General features: G+C 41.8%; 1 protein-coding gene across 1 annotated transcript in view; it reads left to right on the forward strand.

The window, feature by feature from the left end:
* The window catches only part of SLC9A8 (solute carrier family 9 member A8), a 71,377-nt gene that overhangs the window by 17,355 nt on the left and 37,207 nt on the right, over positions 1-16,815 (forward strand). The window contains exons 4-7 of the mRNA XM_040637867.1: positions 5,460-5,518; positions 10,203-10,286; positions 14,834-14,935; positions 16,044-16,078. Coding sequence (XP_040493801.1) covers positions 5,460-5,518; positions 10,203-10,286; positions 14,834-14,935; positions 16,044-16,078 — 280 coding nt within the window. The remainder of the gene's footprint in view (positions 1-5,459; positions 5,519-10,202; positions 10,287-14,833; positions 14,936-16,043; positions 16,079-16,815) is intronic.

Here is a 16,815-nt window from a genome sequence, read left to right on the forward strand (position 1 = left end):
TAATCTATGAGGAAGGGAGGAAACCAGACTAGGGGAGGAGAAAGAACCAAACGTGGGGCCAGATCTCAGTTTCAGCCCAGCCTGAGCCTCACTAGGAGGGCTCTGGGGCAAGAACCCATGCTGTGCTTGTCCCTCTTTAAAGCCAGGGGGTTGGACTCCTAATGCCGGCTCAGTCATTGGCTGTGAACTGATGCAGGGCAGGCACAACTGCTTGATAAGGTGCCTCTGGGCAGCTGAGGGCACTTTTCTGGAGTAGCGGACAGCTGTGAGCACTTAGCAGCCAGCGTTCTCAGCAGTTCACACAGATGGGCCCAGTGAAGGGAGCTGGACAGGCTTCACGGCGTGAGAATGAAAAATGCCTGTACTCTTGACCCAACAATCCCTCTTTCAGGGGTTTTTGCTCTGGATACCCCACCCATGGGGCATCACGTATTTACTCAGATGGGAATGGCAGTGATAGCAAAAGCCTGAAAAAAAGCCCAGAGGCTCAGATTTTCACTTCTACTTTTTAAATTTTGAACCATGTGCATCTGTTATATAACCAAATAAAGATAAAATAATTCATTTTTAAACAATGCTGGATCTGCTATCTACTAGGTAAATGATGCTGGGCCTTAGCCTCGGTTTCTTTATCTATAAAATGCAGGCGACAGGACCTTCACTTCCTAGAACTGCAGATACTGAGCAGGGTAATGCATAGAATTCACTTAGTGTAATGCCTGCCTGCTAAGTAATCATTAACAGCTGCTGCTATTAATATTATCGTCTATATTAGTATGGTTTATTGCCTTGTAGGGTAGTGGTGAGAATGAACTAAAATCCTGTGTATTTTATACATCAGCACCGTGCCTGGACGTAAAGGGTGTCTGTTTCTTTTTAACATGGGACAAATGAATATATATATGTACATATGTATCTATTTTTTAAGGGATTTAAGATCATGTTCTACATACTGTTTGGCGACCTGATTATCATCTTTAAGACATCTTAAGCATCTTTCCTGTAACATGAATTATCAGGAACATTGCACAGTGATGGGGGTAGAGCAGCATGGCACTCTGGGAGGGAGATGAGCTTCTCAGGCTGTAACAGCTGCCCGGACGGGCTGGGGCAGTGTAGTCTGCCTGTCTCAGCATCATGCAGTGGGAGGATGTCCAGTGTCACTTGCTGGTGCCACTTCAACTCTCTGAGCTTTCCTATCTGAAGCATTCTCTTAAGGGTTAGAAATAATGTAAAGTGACAAATCCTAAGAGAAGGAGCTCAACAAATAATCATTAATTGCTCCCGATGTTTTGAATTAAAATCCAGTGGTGTCCATAATGAGGTGTATGCACCAAGATCCACTGGGGGCGGAAGAAAATGTTAGAGCTTGAGTTCCTATTTATTTTTAATCTCACTCTTTAACAATCTCTATTTTGTGTGTACATTTTCTAATATATTAATACAGTAGCACTGTTTTTTTAATGAGAGAAAAATGTATAACTCGAAAGTACATGCTTATATTCTTTGTATTGTTAAGAATGTGCAAAATTGTGTAGGGTGTTATTTCTGTCTGGTGGCTAGTCGTGTGGGAGGAATTCCTCTGGTAGAGTAGATTGATTTGACCTAACTTGGAACCTTAGTCTGAAAGGGAAAGCAGTGGTTTGCCAGTCTCACGCTGCACTGTTTAGTCCTCGGACATCTAGAAAGGATTGCTCAAGTAGTAATAGTAACAGGAGTAATAATAACATCACATCGTATTTTACAAAGCTTTCTAGTGCCTCCTAAATAATAATATAGAAACAAGCTTAGACAGTAGAATAATTATGATTACAATCAATAGATATAATAATAATTATGAATAATGATTTTCAAATGCAGCTGCTGCATATGTAATTACAAAAGCATTAACCATGGTATTGTACATTTACAAGGGAAAGAGAAAGTTGAGGTTTTAGTAGAGCAGGAAAACAGTAGCTTTAAAAATGAAATCTGAAACCCTGAAAAGATGTTCAAGTTCCCTAGTAATCAGGAATGATTACCGAATGCAGTTTAACTGCGAATGCAAAGTGAACAAAGTACAACTTCTTGCCCATCATATGAGGCAGAATGCTAGTCTGATGGTTGTCCAGGGTTGGTGAGGATGTGGGAGTGCTCTGGGGCAGCGGTATAAATCGGTGCAGCCACTTTGGAGGACAGTTTGGCAGCATTCTCAAGAGATAAATATGTTCATGCCATTCACTGTCTCTGGATCTGCCCTCGGGAAACTCTTACACAAAGAGGCATGAACCAGCATGTTCGTTGCGGGACCGCTGTTAACAGGAAATGGTTGGCGACAGCTGTCATTTGCGAAATGGTTAAAAAAAATTGTGACTTTTTAAAAAAAAAGTATAATTCACATACCATAAACTTCACAGTTTTAAGGTGTACAATTCAGTGCTTTTCAGTATATTCACAGGACTGTGCAACCATCACTACTATCCAATTACAAAACATTTTCATCAGTGCAAAAAGTAACCCTCTGGGGCGCCTGGGTGGCACAGCGGTTAAGCGTCTGCCTTCGGCTCAGGGCGTGATCCCGGCGTTCTGGGATCGAGCCCCACATCAGGCTCCTCCGCTGTGAGCCTGCTTCTTCCTCTCCCACTCCCCCTGCTTGTGTTCCCTCTCTCGCTGGCTGTCTCTCTCTCTGTCGAATAAATAAATAAAATCTTTAAAAAAAAAAGTAACCCTCTACCTATTAGCAGTCACTCCCCATTCCCTCCTTCCCCCCTCCCTTGGCAACCACCAACCTACTTCCTGTCTCTGTAGACTTGCCTATTCCACGCATTTTGTATAAATGGAATTGTACAATCTGCAGCCTTTTTTTATAACAGATTTTTTGAGGTATAATTCACATATGATACAAGTTACCCATTTTAAATGTACTACTCAGTGGATTTTAGTATATTCACAGAGTTGTACAACTATCCTAACAGTTGATTTTAGAAAATTTTCATCACCCCAAAAAGGAACCCCATTCCCTTTAGCTATCATCCCCAAACCCCTCCTCCCCCGTTCAAGGCAACCATTTCTTTCTGTATGGATTGGCCTATCCTGCATCTTTCATACAAATGGATCACAAAATATGTGTGTTTTGTGCCTGGCTTCCTTCACTTAGCACGTTTTCAAGATTCATCCACATTGTAGCATAGATCAGTGTCCTGGTTTTTTTTTTTTTTGCCAGATAATATTCCATTGTGTGAATACACATTTGTTTCTCCATTCATCAGTTGATGAACATTTGCATCGCTCCCACCTTTGGACTACTGTGAGTAATGCTGCCTAATGGACATCCGTGTACAAATTTCTGTTATGAGCATTTGTTTTCCGTGCTCTTGGGTGGTGTTGCTGGGTCATAGGGTAACTCTGTTTTACTTTTTCAGGAACTGCCAAACTATTTTCTCACAGTGACCGCACCATTTTACATTCCTACCAGCAATGTATGAATGAAGGCCCCTGTTTGTCCCTTGCCAGCCGCTTGCTTTCCTGTCTTTTTATTCTAGCCATCCTAGGGAGTGTGAAGAGCTATCTCATTGTGGTTTTGATTTGCATTCTCCTAATGATGTTAAGCATCTTTTCATGTGCTTGTTGGCCACTTATATATCTTCTTTGGAGAAATTCAGTGTGTGGCATTTTTATGCTATGCTGCAGAGCTGTTCAAAGGAATGAGGCATATCTATCTGTAATAATCCCTGAGTGCATCTCCCAAGATTTAACACCGAGCAAAATAGCAAGTGGTAGAATGATGCATTACAGTACTGTAAAGTTTATATACATACACAGGTGTGCTGTATGTGCGTACACTCAGGATTGTATGGTTAAACATAAACCTGTAAGAGAATAGAGAATGATCTGGTAGAATATTTCCCAGACTTATCAAGATGTTTGGTAACCTGGGGGCAGGAAGAGAAAGAACTAAGGTGGGGGTGGGGGGGTGGGATCTCATCAAAAGGGACTTTTGTCTTATTTATAACATTTTACAAAGTATTCCCGAGCTATTTGGTTAAGAAAAAATTGTATTAAGAAGTCCTTAAAATGTATACACCATTTGAAAAGATAAGAAAAAAGAAGCAACTGGGGAAACCCTATCTGGAGAGGTTAGAATCAGTGCTTTCATGCCACCTGGCAAGTGAATAGACAACTTCTATTCCGAAAATAGGTTTACTGACTCCCTTTATAGCCCAGATCTCTTTTGTCTTGGTCTCTTTTTCAAAGTAATTTTATTATTGTTTTAATAATATATAACAGTTCAAAGAGTATAGAGGTTTATAAAGTTAAACTTATCTCCTCTCTTCACCTGAAACTCCCTCCCCCACAGAAGTGAGTGTTCATGCACTTCCTTTTCCTGTTTGTTTGTTTATTTATTTGACAGAGAGAGAGAGCACAAGCAAGGGGAGCAGCAGAGAGAGAGGGAGAAGCAGGCTCCCCGTTGATGCGGAGCTCGATCCCAGGACCCCGGGCTCATGACCTGAGCCAAAGGCAGACGCTTAACTGACGGAGCCACTCAGGTGCACTCGTGCACTTCCTTTTCCTGAGAGACTTCTCTGTTCTAGTATTCTCTCCTCACCCCACCCAACAAAATGTGTTTCTTCAGCTTTCTGTTGGTGGGAAGACGCTCCTTCCTCTGTAGGGGGAAGGGAAGTCTTTGTCTTTTGTGGCTATGATGGCGTCTTCAGGCTTGCCTTGTGTCACCCCTACCAGAGATTGTGCTTTACTAGGTCTGGAGTGCCGCTCAGGTGTCTTTATTTTATAAAAGCTCCCGTGGTAATTCTGATGAGTCAACAGGGTTAAAAATCATTTATCTAGTGAGTAACAGAGCCATCATAAACTGTCCCCGTGATGCTTCTTGGAGAATTATTTTTGGTAGGTTCTTTATGAGAGAGTAATGAGCCTGTCAGCCTTAAGGAAACATGCCTGAACTTAGATGGTCTGTTTTGTTCCAGGAATTTCACAGAATTTTTACTTTAGGTTATTTTTAGCATTGAGGTTTTATCTCTAACTGAATACTCTGCATAGAGCTGCCATCCGAATCTAAGAAAGTGATGTTGGATTCTTTTGTGAAAATGGTAGGATTATGCAGTATAGGACAAACTTAGCCCGTGAACTTTCTGTCATTTCACATTGAAAATGGGTGGATGTAGCAAAACTGACAGGGGTTACATCTTCTGTGCCCAGCAGACTCTCCTCCGGTCTTGTTTTGTCAGGCTTTTTGTTCCCCAGCCGCTCCCCGTCCCATTGTTGTTGATTTCATTATAGTATGTTTGCCTGAGATGCGACTCAGAACTTTACATTGGTTTCCATTCTTACGTTTTCAGACATAAAACTTCCAGAAATCCCTAAAAGCTATCTAAAGACATAATAGTCAGTTTCTCTGGAATAATAAACCTGAGTAATCTTTCTCGTATCTTAAATTATGTTCAACTTTATATTTTCTCTTCTAGGTATTCTCATGGGAGCAGTTATAAAAATTATAGAGTTCAAGAAATTGGCAAATTGGAAGGTAGGTTTGCCCAACTGTTGATTTTTGAACATACTTACAATTTTTATTGACTGTCCTTAATTTTATAACATTGATGGTTAGTTATGGTGGCTTATCGTTACTTGATTATCAGTAAAGTTTATATTGCCCCGTTAATTTTTTAACATTCTACTGGATTAAGGTTGATATCTTTACATCTGACTTTTTTTGAAAAAGCGTAAGTCTCACTCTGCTTCAAGTTAATATGAGAGCACTCCGTGTCATGTTTTGTAATTTACTTGCATTTGTATAATCTTAGCATGACCTGCTGCTGTCTGGGGGGGGAGTCACTAATTAGCATCAAACATCTGTCTGTGGTTATTGCTGACATCTGAAGATGAAACGGGTTTGTCCAGCACCATAGAGCTTACAGAATGCTTTCTACACTGTAGCTCCTGTTGTCCTCATGACAACCACATGAGGTAGATTGACCACATATTATCATCACTGTGTTTTTACAGATGAAGAAAGTGACCACAGAGAGGTTGAGACATGCCCAGCATCACAGAGCTAGACGGTGGCTGAGTTGAGCCTTAGGGCCAGATGCGCTGTATTCTCTCCACCATACCATGCTGTCCTCAGTGTGTGGGCGTTCGTACCCTCGTGTTCACACAATAGTCCGCATGGGAGCATCACCTCGTGGTACGAGGACTAACTGAAACTTGAATTTCGACTTAAACTTGCCCATCCATATTGAGTACAGAGATTTAAAAAGTGTATAACAAAATTGATTGTGTGAAGGTCAATAAGGTTCATTTCAGAATATTAAAGAATATTTTGTAGCTAAAATTTAGCACATTCAAACCCCTCCTGTTTTGATTCGGCTCCTAGGTGCTAGGATTAATTTACCCATGAAACCATAGAGTATAAAATTTGCAAAACAAGCCACAGAGTCTGATCTAACACACAATTTGAACTGTTATAAAGAATATTCAGGAAATATTGTATGTATTAAGTGGATTCTCAGAATACACATTGAGTTCCTCCTATGATAGACCTCCCCTCAGCTGGGAAAGGGACTGGGCAGGCTCCACGGGGGCACACTGTGAGTGATCTCTCTGCCCTGCTACAACCTGTTCGATTTCATCACCCTCACAGTGGCTAGTTGTAGGACGGGGGACATGGACTGCAGCCCTTTTCTACTGCGTACGGCCTGGTATGTAGATCCAGCCTGCTAACACATTTTGTTTGATTCAAAATCAGTCGCTCAAAATCGGACCTGATTTTAAACAAGTGAAAATTGTTTTATTTTAAATTATTGTCAATCTATACAAAATGCTGGAAATGTCACATAAAAACCTGAACTTCTGGCTTCCCTTGAGGAAGCAGAAACTCTTTCCACATCAGGCCCACATGCTGTCCCGCAGAGATCCAGCAGCTGCTCCTCTGGGGAATGCTGTGTGGCCTGGGGAGCCTGTGAGTTGGTGACCCCTGTTCTGAGCAGTGGGGGTAGGGGGAGGGAGGGAAGTTGTCCTCCACTTCGAGTTTTGTATGCTTCAGTTTTGTTGAATTTATTTTTCAGTGGACGTTACTTTCCAAGTTAAATAATAGTAGTATATTTAATGGTACAGGCAAGTGAAGCAGAGTTGGGTGGTGAATGGAATTAAGTGCCCAGAGCGTCATCCAGGCAGTCTGGGCCTGACCTCAGAGAAGGGGGAGGTTTCTAGGCAGGGATAGCTGGGTCAGCCTTCTTGGAGGAACAGGTGTTTGTGGAAAGCCGAAGCAGGAAGCAGGACACCTGTTTAGAAACTGGGTGCTGCAGGAAGCGAGGGGAGATCAGAAAAATAGGGAGCCGGTGTTCTTTCTGTGTAGTTGTGCTGCCAGACTGTCCTGCTGGGCCTGCCTTCCACCTGTATGGTCATATACTTACCTATATATTTCTTGAAAGCAACGTGCTTTTTTATGTATATGTATTTTTTGTAGAAGTTTTTTTTAAAGGCTTTTGTTGTGGTAAAATATATACATAACATAAAATGTATCATTTTAGCTATTTTTAGGTGTACGTTTCAGGGGCTAAATACGTTTACAATGTTGTATAATCGTCACATTATCTATTTCCAGAACTGTCTCATCATCCCAGACAGAAACTCTACCTAGTAAACAACTCCCCAGTCCCCCCTCCCCACAGTCTATTTTGCTTTTTTTTTTTTTTAGTATTTTCTATTTTTTTAGCAGCCCCCTATTCTTTCTATTTTTATGAATTTACCTATTTTAGGTACCTTATGTAAGTGGAATCATACAACTTTTGTCCTTTTGTGTCTGGTTTATTTTACTCAGCGTGATGTTTTTAAGGTTCATTCATACTGTAGCATGTGTCAGAATTTCCATCCTTTTTGTTGCTAAATAATAAATACCCTTTTGTAGGCATATACCACACTTTGTTTATCCATTCTTCTCTTGATGGACCGTTGGGGTGTTTCTACCTTTTGGCTATTATGGATAATGCTGCTGTGAACACTGGTATACTATGTATGTTTATTTTAAAGGAGACATTATAATCCTGGGTTATAATACTATGGGAAACCAATACTGTTTTTATAAATAAATATAATAAAAACAAAGTAGTACAGAGGCCTCCTGAAGCCTCTGAGGTCAAGCTTGTTCTGTTGAAAAGGGAGGTCAGCACGTTGGAGAGAGGCTTTACATGCCCTCACACCTACCTACAGTGTCTTTGACGTAATTGGGACTGGAAAAGAATCAAAAGGGGCTGACTGTCTCAATTATGGGGGGGGGGTTCAGTGGTATATGACATACACTGCTCATGTACCATCTAAAATCACCTCACACCATTTTGGGGACGATGTCGCCAAAAGGAACCTAGGATCTTTCTGTAATTCTGTTCGCTCACTATAAAGTGGGACATGTATTTCCTGTGGCTGCCGCAACAAATTACTAAAACTGGGGGGCTTAAGACCACAGAGATCATTCTTCCATAGTTCTAGAGGCCAGAAATCTGAAATCAAGGTGTTGACAGGGCCATGTTCCCTCTGGGGAGCAAATCCAGGCTCTAGGGAGGAATCTGTCATTGGCTTTTGCTGCTTCTGATGGTCCCAAGTGTTGCTTGGCTGTGGCAGCGTAACCCCTTTCTCATCTCTGTCTTCACATGTCCTCCTTCTTGTGTGTGTCCTTTCCTGTCTCTTGTAAGGACACTGTCATTGGCTTTAGGGCCCAGCCTAACCTAGTATGATCTCATCTGGATTCTTCCCTTAATTACATCTGCAAAGACCCTATTATCAAAGAAGGTCACATCTGGGGTTCCAGGTGGACATGAATTAAGCCTGGAGGACACCATGCAACCCACTGCAGGTGGGTTCTCTTTTTTCTTGGGGCGGGGTGGGGGTTAGTTTCTGAAACTCCAAAAGAATCAATACAGTGGTCTCACTGCACAAATCCTGAGAATAGGTTGCCCCACAAAACAGAGATTGGCCCATTTCTTTTCACATGGTCCCAGTCTGAGTCATGAGCTTGTTGCACGGGCAACTATTTTAAGACTTAATAAGGCATTTTCAGAAGTCATCATTTGCTTTCTATTTTGAGCCTTTGAATTTATTTTAGTCTTTATGGTAACAGCTGTACATTTGTAAGAATACACTTAGCCATTCTTTTGAATAGGGATTTTGACAAGAAATCTGACTGTCAAGACTGTGGCATGAAAACTTTCATATGAAAAAGGGCCTATTTTTGCTGTATTAAGTAGGCTTAGTATTACGTGCGGTCATTTTGGATTTGAGGACCAGTATGAATTTCCCCCCCCAATACACCAACAATTAGAGATATAATATAGAAAATGAAATTATTATTTCGTCCCTCCAAAGATGGCCATAGTCTAGAAATACCTTTCCTAATGGTACTTAATACTTGAATCTGAAAGCGTGGCAAGGGGCTTGCTTGATTGCCATGTCCCAAGTCACAAGGGCATCAGACGGAGACTATTCCATCATAGTCCCAGATTGAGGAAAATGGCACAGTTGTCTGTGACAGGCAGAGAAAAGGCAGGGCTGTTTTAAACATGAAAGGGTTTACTCTTCCTCCAAGTGGATTGTTTTAGGGCTTACCGTTACCTTTTTCCCAGAAGATTTCGATTTGTGGACTTATTTTTGAAAGTGTTCTATTTTAATTGAAATTTTTTCTGTATTAAAATTAACTTTCTTTCCTTAGTAAAGAATAAAAAGCAGGGTCGCCTGGGTGGCTCAATGGGTTAAGCGTCTGACTCTTCTTGATTTTGGCTCAGGTCATGATATCAGGGTTGTGAGATCGAGCTGCACGTCCGGCTCCATGCTGGGCGGAGCCTGCTTAAGATTCTCTCTCCCTCTCCCTCTGCCCCTCCCCTCCTTCCTTTCTATAAAAATTAAAAAAAAAAAAAAGTAATGAAAAGCGTATACTGTGTGTTTGGAAAGCACTTCATCCTGTTGTTTCTTTTGCAGGTCACCTTTTAAAATCACTTGTCCTACATTTTTTAATGCAGGTTTTATTGTGTTTTTTGGTTTCTTTTTCTGCTTGGTTTTATCATCAGGTACTCTTTTCCTGATGTATCATCAGGTACATCAGAAACATTGCATGTTTCTTCGGGGCCTCAGAGAACAATTACTGTGGCTCTTCACTGATGGATTTATTTCTTAACTTCACCAATTCCCTGCTTCTGAAAATACCTATTTTATATTTACAGGAAGAAGAAATGTTTCGTCCAAATATGTTTTTCCTCCTCTTGCTTCCTCCTATTATATTTGAGTCAGGATATTCATTACACAAGGTAAGACTCAGGCACGCATTGGTGCTTTTGGCCTAGGTGGTTGCCCATGTTAGTAAGGCAGGCTCCCAAAAAGCTTGGGTGTGGACCTAGCAGTGGTGGCTCTGCGCCGACGCCCCGGGGGTGCCGGGTAGAAGCTGGACTACACTGACTGACTTAGGGAGAGGAGCAGACCTACCTGGTCCGTGGGCTACTATAATGGTTTCAGGCAGTGTGGCTTATTAACTAGTGTTTCCATAGAGGGTTACTTTGCCTAGGAAGTGATGGCCAAGGTGATTTTAAGTGGTGTACAGACAATCCATTGATTCCTCTTGTTGGACACGGACTAACACATGTAGGAGCACAGACTGTCCAGGGACAGCAGGGACATGTGCCTCAGGCCTTTTGATTCTCTCAGCTCACCGTGTTGGACCTTTCTCCTTCCTCAGGCCTCTGCCTCCTTCAGTGGGTCTCCTCTTAGTGTCTTGCCCTGGGCCTCAGCTCCCAGCTGATAGCCCTTCACCCCCTTTCTTCCTGCCCTCTCCCTGTCCTAGCTTCTCCTTACCAGACTGGAGCCTCATCCTTGTTCCCAGTCCTCCCGCTCTTTCTGGCCCATCACCTAGTCCCGCAGTTACTCTGCCTATTCTTGGCTCCTCGGCCTGGAGAGCGGCCTCACTGGCCCCTGTCCGCATCCCTGCTTTGCCCCAGCATTTCTGGTCTCTGTCCTCCAGCTTCCAGTGGGACCCTTTTTGCCTGGGCTTCTTGCTTTTAAGCCAGTTTGTATGTATGTATGTGTGTGTTTTGGGGGCGAGGGGGGTTGGGGATGTCTTTTTATTGTCTATGAGTTTTCTATAAGTGTATTTAAGTCTTAAAATTAAAAAATGTGGGGCACCTGGGTGGCCCAGTTGGTTAAGTGTCTGCCTTCTGCTCAGGTCATGACCTCTACATCCTGGGATCAAGCCCACGTTGTCATGGGGCTGCCAGTTCAGTGGGGAGTCTGCTTCTCCCTCTCCCTCTGCCTCTCCCCCTGCTTGTGCTCGCTCGCTCTCTCTCAAATAAATAAATCTTTAAAAAAAATAAAAATAAAAAGGTGATTCAACTTAAAATATTAGCAACATCAGTTACTTTGTGAATGTGATTAAAAATTGTGAAGGTTGGAAGGTTTGGCCTAGCCTCAGAGAGAGCCTGGACTTTCAGAGAGATGTAGGTCTAATCCTGCGCTGCCCCCTACAGGTGTGTTTTGGGCAAAGTCAAAATTAAAAACAAAACAAAAAGAAACCCCTGAAAATCCTACCTCTCAGGTTGTTTGAAGGTTTGCACTAGATGAAAGAATGTTTCTAAAACATCACCCACCACAGTAAATAACTGGTGGTGCTTCTCGTTATTGACATTATCTATTATTAGTATGACCAGTGTTGTTTTCAATAGCTTATTCAACTTGAGAGTTAAATTTGTCATTAGAGTTTTGGTTAAAACATACTAATTAAATCTTTAATTTTCCACCTGGATACTAAAGCATAAATATTCTAAAATGTTCCGTCCACATTTTGTTTAAACTATTATTTTATTGTGCATCTACCCAAAGAGAAAGTGAAAAGGAAGTTTAATGTAAAAAAAAAAAAATTCCCAAATCTTATAAGTTATTACTGACCTCAGATAATTGAAAAAGAAATGGGCAAGAAGGAATTAAAAGTCAGTGTCTTTCACTCTTTCATTTTATAAACAAATATTAAACTATAAGCAGATTATGTAAATATTTCAAAACAATGCTGAGGAGATTGGTTTTTACTTAAAAATATGACACTTTGGTTATTGTGTTAGAGCATATAAAATTTTTATTTTCTGATTTTTTGTTCCAAAATTTGAGGAAAATAATAGTTTCTTAGAAAAACATATGTTCGAAGATGGCCTTCCAGCAAAAAATGTGACAATTTATGTGAAAGGGACTAATGTGAGTTAGAAATGTGAATACAGAGACTTCTGTCCACTTCTTACCCTCCCCAAAGAAGATAGGAAGTCAACTCTGGATGTCTTTAATATTGCTGTATTTGTTGATGTAAATTTGGACTTGGAATAAAAATTTCAGTAACATTACCATCAGTTAATATGCATTAGATAGGCGACTATTGGTTCTTTAAAATTATTAATATAATGTAAAGAATAGGCCATTAGTTATGTCAAAGAGAAATGGATAAATTTGCTTTATGTAACAAAGGGAGGTTCTTGAATGTGGTAACTTGAATTTGGGTAAATTTTCAACATCCAGATTATTAACCAACTCCATAAATTTTATCAGCATTAGATTCCTATAAACAGATCAAGACTTAATCTATTTTTAACAACAAAATAAATCAGCTCCTTGCAAAGAAAAGCTCATAGATGAAAGCCTTTAGTTTAGAAAAAACCAAATCATTGTGTTTGCCCTGAGTTATTTTAAAGTTCTTTGTGTGTGGAAGATTGATACACCAAACAAAGTAATTGGATGTCGGATTATGGGCGGCCAAATCCGATTGCAGCGAATGAAGCAAAGCACCCTCCTGAACAAGATGGGCTTGGTGGGGGCCCTAGTGTTGAGCTGAGGACATGCTTTTGAAGTGAGCTTTAAAATAGCACTTTCTGGGGCACCTGGCCAGCTCAGTGGAAAGAGCATCTGACTCTTGGTTTCGGCTTGGGTTGTGATCTTGGGGTCATAAGTTCGAGCCCCACGTCTGGCTCCGCGCTCAGTGCAGAGTCTGCTTGAGATTCTTTCTCCCTCTCCACCCCCCCGCCCCACCGCTTGTGCATGTGTGCCCTCTCTCTCTCTCTGTCTCAAATAAATAAATCTTTTTTTTTTTAATTTTATTTATTTATTTGACAGAGAGACAGCCAGCGAGAGAGGGAACACAAGCAAGGGGAGTGGGAGAGGAAGAAGCAGGCTCCCAGTGGAGGAGCCTGATGTGGGGCTCGATCCCAGGGCTCTGGGATCATGCCCTGAGCTGAAGGCAGACGCTTAACACCTGAGCCACCCAGGCGCCCCTCAAATAAATAAATCTTTAATAAAATATCAGTTTCTGGGGTATCTGGCTGGCTCAGTTGGTAGAGCATGCGACTCCTTGATCTCAGGTTCGTGAGTTTGAGCCCCCTGTTGGGTATAGAGATTACTAAAAATAAATAAACTTTAAAAAAGATATATATATAATAAAATAGCAGTTCCTGTTGTCTGTGGTTTGTTACTTAAGCGAAAAGATGGAATTCCTTGTCTATGCCCACAATCAAGTGTCAGGGGTCACTGGTATTGTTCCTAAGTGGAGCCCACAGGATTCTGATAACTAGCTTTTTAAAATTTTATGGAAATTTGAAAGATTACTATGGTACTAGGACTCAAATATTTTCTCTTAAATGCTGTGAAGTGTAGACGGAAATATATTTTATCTGTCATATTTGATGATACTAATAAACTAAAATTTTTTTAAAAAATATTTATTTATTTGAGAGAGAGAACAAGTGGGGGGGAGGGGCAGAGGGAGAGGGAAAAGCAGGGAGGCTGTGGAGCAGGGAGCCCAACATGGGGGGCTCAATCCCAGGACCTGAGCCAAAGGCAGATGCTTAACTGACTGAGCCACCCAGGCACCCCTAGAGTAAAATATAAAATATAATTTTAAAATATAAAATATAATTATTTGAAAGTCCTGCACAACAAACAGGATTTTCTGATCATATAACCTATTATCTTAACATTCTTTATAATAATGCGCCTTTTCTGGGGCACCTGGCTGGCTCAGTCAGTGGTATGTGACTCTTGATCTCAGGGTTGTGAGTTCGAGCCCCACGTTGGGTATAGAGATTGCTTAAAGTCTTTAAAAGAAATTATGTACCTTTTTTAAATTAAATAAAAAATTATAATTATATAAGCTTTGGCCTTTGATCAGACATGAAACACAACTAATTCCTTCAGTACCTATTCATTGGGCATCTTCCATCTGATGGGCATTACGCCAGTAACTGTGTTACATAAAAGCAGATGAGGTCAGTGTGTGTTTGTGTGCGTGTTCCTGTCGTTGTGTGTCTCCCCCCGCACTCCCCGTCCGGGTGTGTAGCTTAGTGGGAAAGATAGACATCAAATAGTTATATAAATGAGTGTAAGATTTCGGCCCTGTCACGTGCTACCAGGAGAGGGTCATTGTGCACTGAGAGCACAGAACAGGCTCTGACCTGGCTAAGGGATTTCCCTCTGGAAGAGCCAAACCGCCCTAAGATCTTAGGATGATTCAAGTTCACCAAGCAAGGAGGAAGAAAGAGTGGTCCAAGCCCAGGGAGCATGATGTGTTCGAAGAACCAAAAGCTACCAGTGTGGCTAGAACCCAGAGAACAAAGCGGAGGTTAGAGGCCTTCACAGGGGTCCAACCATCCGGGCTTTGGTTTCAGCTGCGTTCTGAGTGGAAGTGGGGGGTCACAATGAAGACAGCACAAACCAGGTGGGTGGTCTTTGCGGAGAATCCAGTGTGTGCAGAGGGCCATTGGTGGGGGTGCGTGCCATCCCTGACTGGACTGGCTTCCTGAAGCAGTTCTCTTATTTCTGCTCTTTCCAACAGGGTAACTTCTTTCAAAATATTGGTTCCATCACCCTGTTTGCTGTCTTCGGTACAGCAATTTCCGCTTTTGTAGTAGGTGGAGGAATTTATTTTCTGGGTCAGGTAAGAAAAACATCTTTGAAAACTTCTGAAAATCTTACATTCTTAAAGCTAGTGCAGGGAGGTGGGGTAGGGACACTTCGTGGGGCCTGGGTTTCACGTTCAAGGTAAATGCTGTCCTGGAAGGGGATCCAAACTCATACGAGGCACAGTAAAGGCATGCTGAACTTGTTTGTAAGTGTCCTCGAGGAGCGTTGGTGTCTGGAACTGAGTGAATCTTCTCCATAGTCCCCAAAAGTTTTTGATCTTATTGGCAAGCCAATAATTTCTTAAGACAGAATGCTAAAAATAAAGCAGAATATATACCACCAAGATCTTCAGATTATAACAGTATCGTTTGTGTTACTAAGTAGACAGAATCGGGATTAAGCAGTGTTTCTTAGTAAAAATTTGCATTTTAAAAATCAGACTTGATTTTGAATATGTTCACTCAATTCTAAGCTGTCCACCCGTAGAATTATATACTCTGGATTTTCTCACCATTACTAAACCAGTTCCCAGTGTTCTGTACTTTGAGTTCAAATTAACTTGAATAAATTTAAACCAAATCTACCCAGAAAGGTAATATTTATAGTTTTGCATTCTGCATGTCTGTGCATGTCATAGTTCTTTTCCTTTATGGTCACTTGCAGAGAGTTTGCCTGCCCCGGTTCTGTAAACGAAGTTTGAGATTCAGGCCTCTGGGTGACTGGCAGGCTTCTTGTGTGTGTGTCAGACGTGTTTGCTTCTATGGGTAGCTAGCAGCCAAAGCCCATTGCACCTGATTGTCACCTGGACTGCCGTCTCGGTGGCACCAGAGTAAATCTGTCTGTTGCGCACGCTCCTTCATTGCGCAGCTTCTAGCATCACATGGGAATAAACATAAGAGAAGAAAACCATACCTAATTTGGCTTGAAAAATGTAGCATTCTGTTCCATACTTTTGTTGTGTAATGATTGAATGCATGCTTAAACTAAAACTTAGGAGTTTTCTTTATTTTTCAAGTGGTTTGGGGACTGAAGATTAATGTCCTTATTAGTTTCTGATAAAGCACTAATGGACATTTTAATCTTCTTGGCTGTTCTCCAGGGGGGTTTTTTGTGTCTGTGTGTTTGTGTGTTTTATTTTACAGGCTGATGTAATCTCTAAACTCAACATGACAGACAGGTAAATCTTTCATACTGTCACGCCCGGGTGACTACTTTTCAGACTGGGGATAGTTTTCTCCACATTGATTCCTGGGTGTGGTATTTCTCCATTCTGTCTCTCTTTTTGTTTTGCCGATGATTTCTGCTGACTTAACTTGTGGCTCTGAAATGAATCAAAACTATATTGTGGAATTTTGAAGCTCTGTAGTCAGAGCATTGCTGATTGAAAGAACTGATTGAGTGTAAGCTTTGGAGAGAATGACTCTGGTCAGTTAACCACACCCTGTATCTTTTATTATCCAGAATCATCTTCAGCTAATTTCTGAGTCTTTTCAGTGGCCACAATGAAAAGTTGTCCTCCTGATAGAGTAGGGATGGAGTGGGGAGTGAAGTGTACAGAGTCTGTGCTCTAAGATGCCATGAAGCCAGGGTGGGGGAAGCAGGCAGGGCCAGGGGCTGTCCTGTGGGTGTGTTGCTCAGTCTGAAGCTACTCCCGTGAGCACTCAGGGCGGCTGTCCCAGAGCCCAGCCCAGGAATTGCCTAACTGACTCACCAAGAAGCAACCTAGGCCGCTGTCTCCTGGATAGTGCCAGACCCAGTGCTAACGTGCACAAGCAGAGGGAGGCCTGGTTTCCCCTGTCTGAGAAGTCCAGTGCACGTGCAGTCTTGGTCCGTGTTTCTGCACCATCGGTGCTTGCTTCTGTGGCCTGACTGGGGGCTGGAAAGCAAGGTGAGCTCTCGGCCCCGGGTCTCCCC

This window comes from Ursus maritimus, unplaced genomic scaffold (genome assembly GCF_017311325.1).
Source record: "Ursus maritimus isolate PB19 unplaced genomic scaffold, ASM1731132v1 scaffold_22, whole genome shotgun sequence".
Lineage (NCBI taxonomy): Eukaryota > Metazoa > Chordata > Mammalia > Carnivora > Ursidae > Ursus > Ursus maritimus.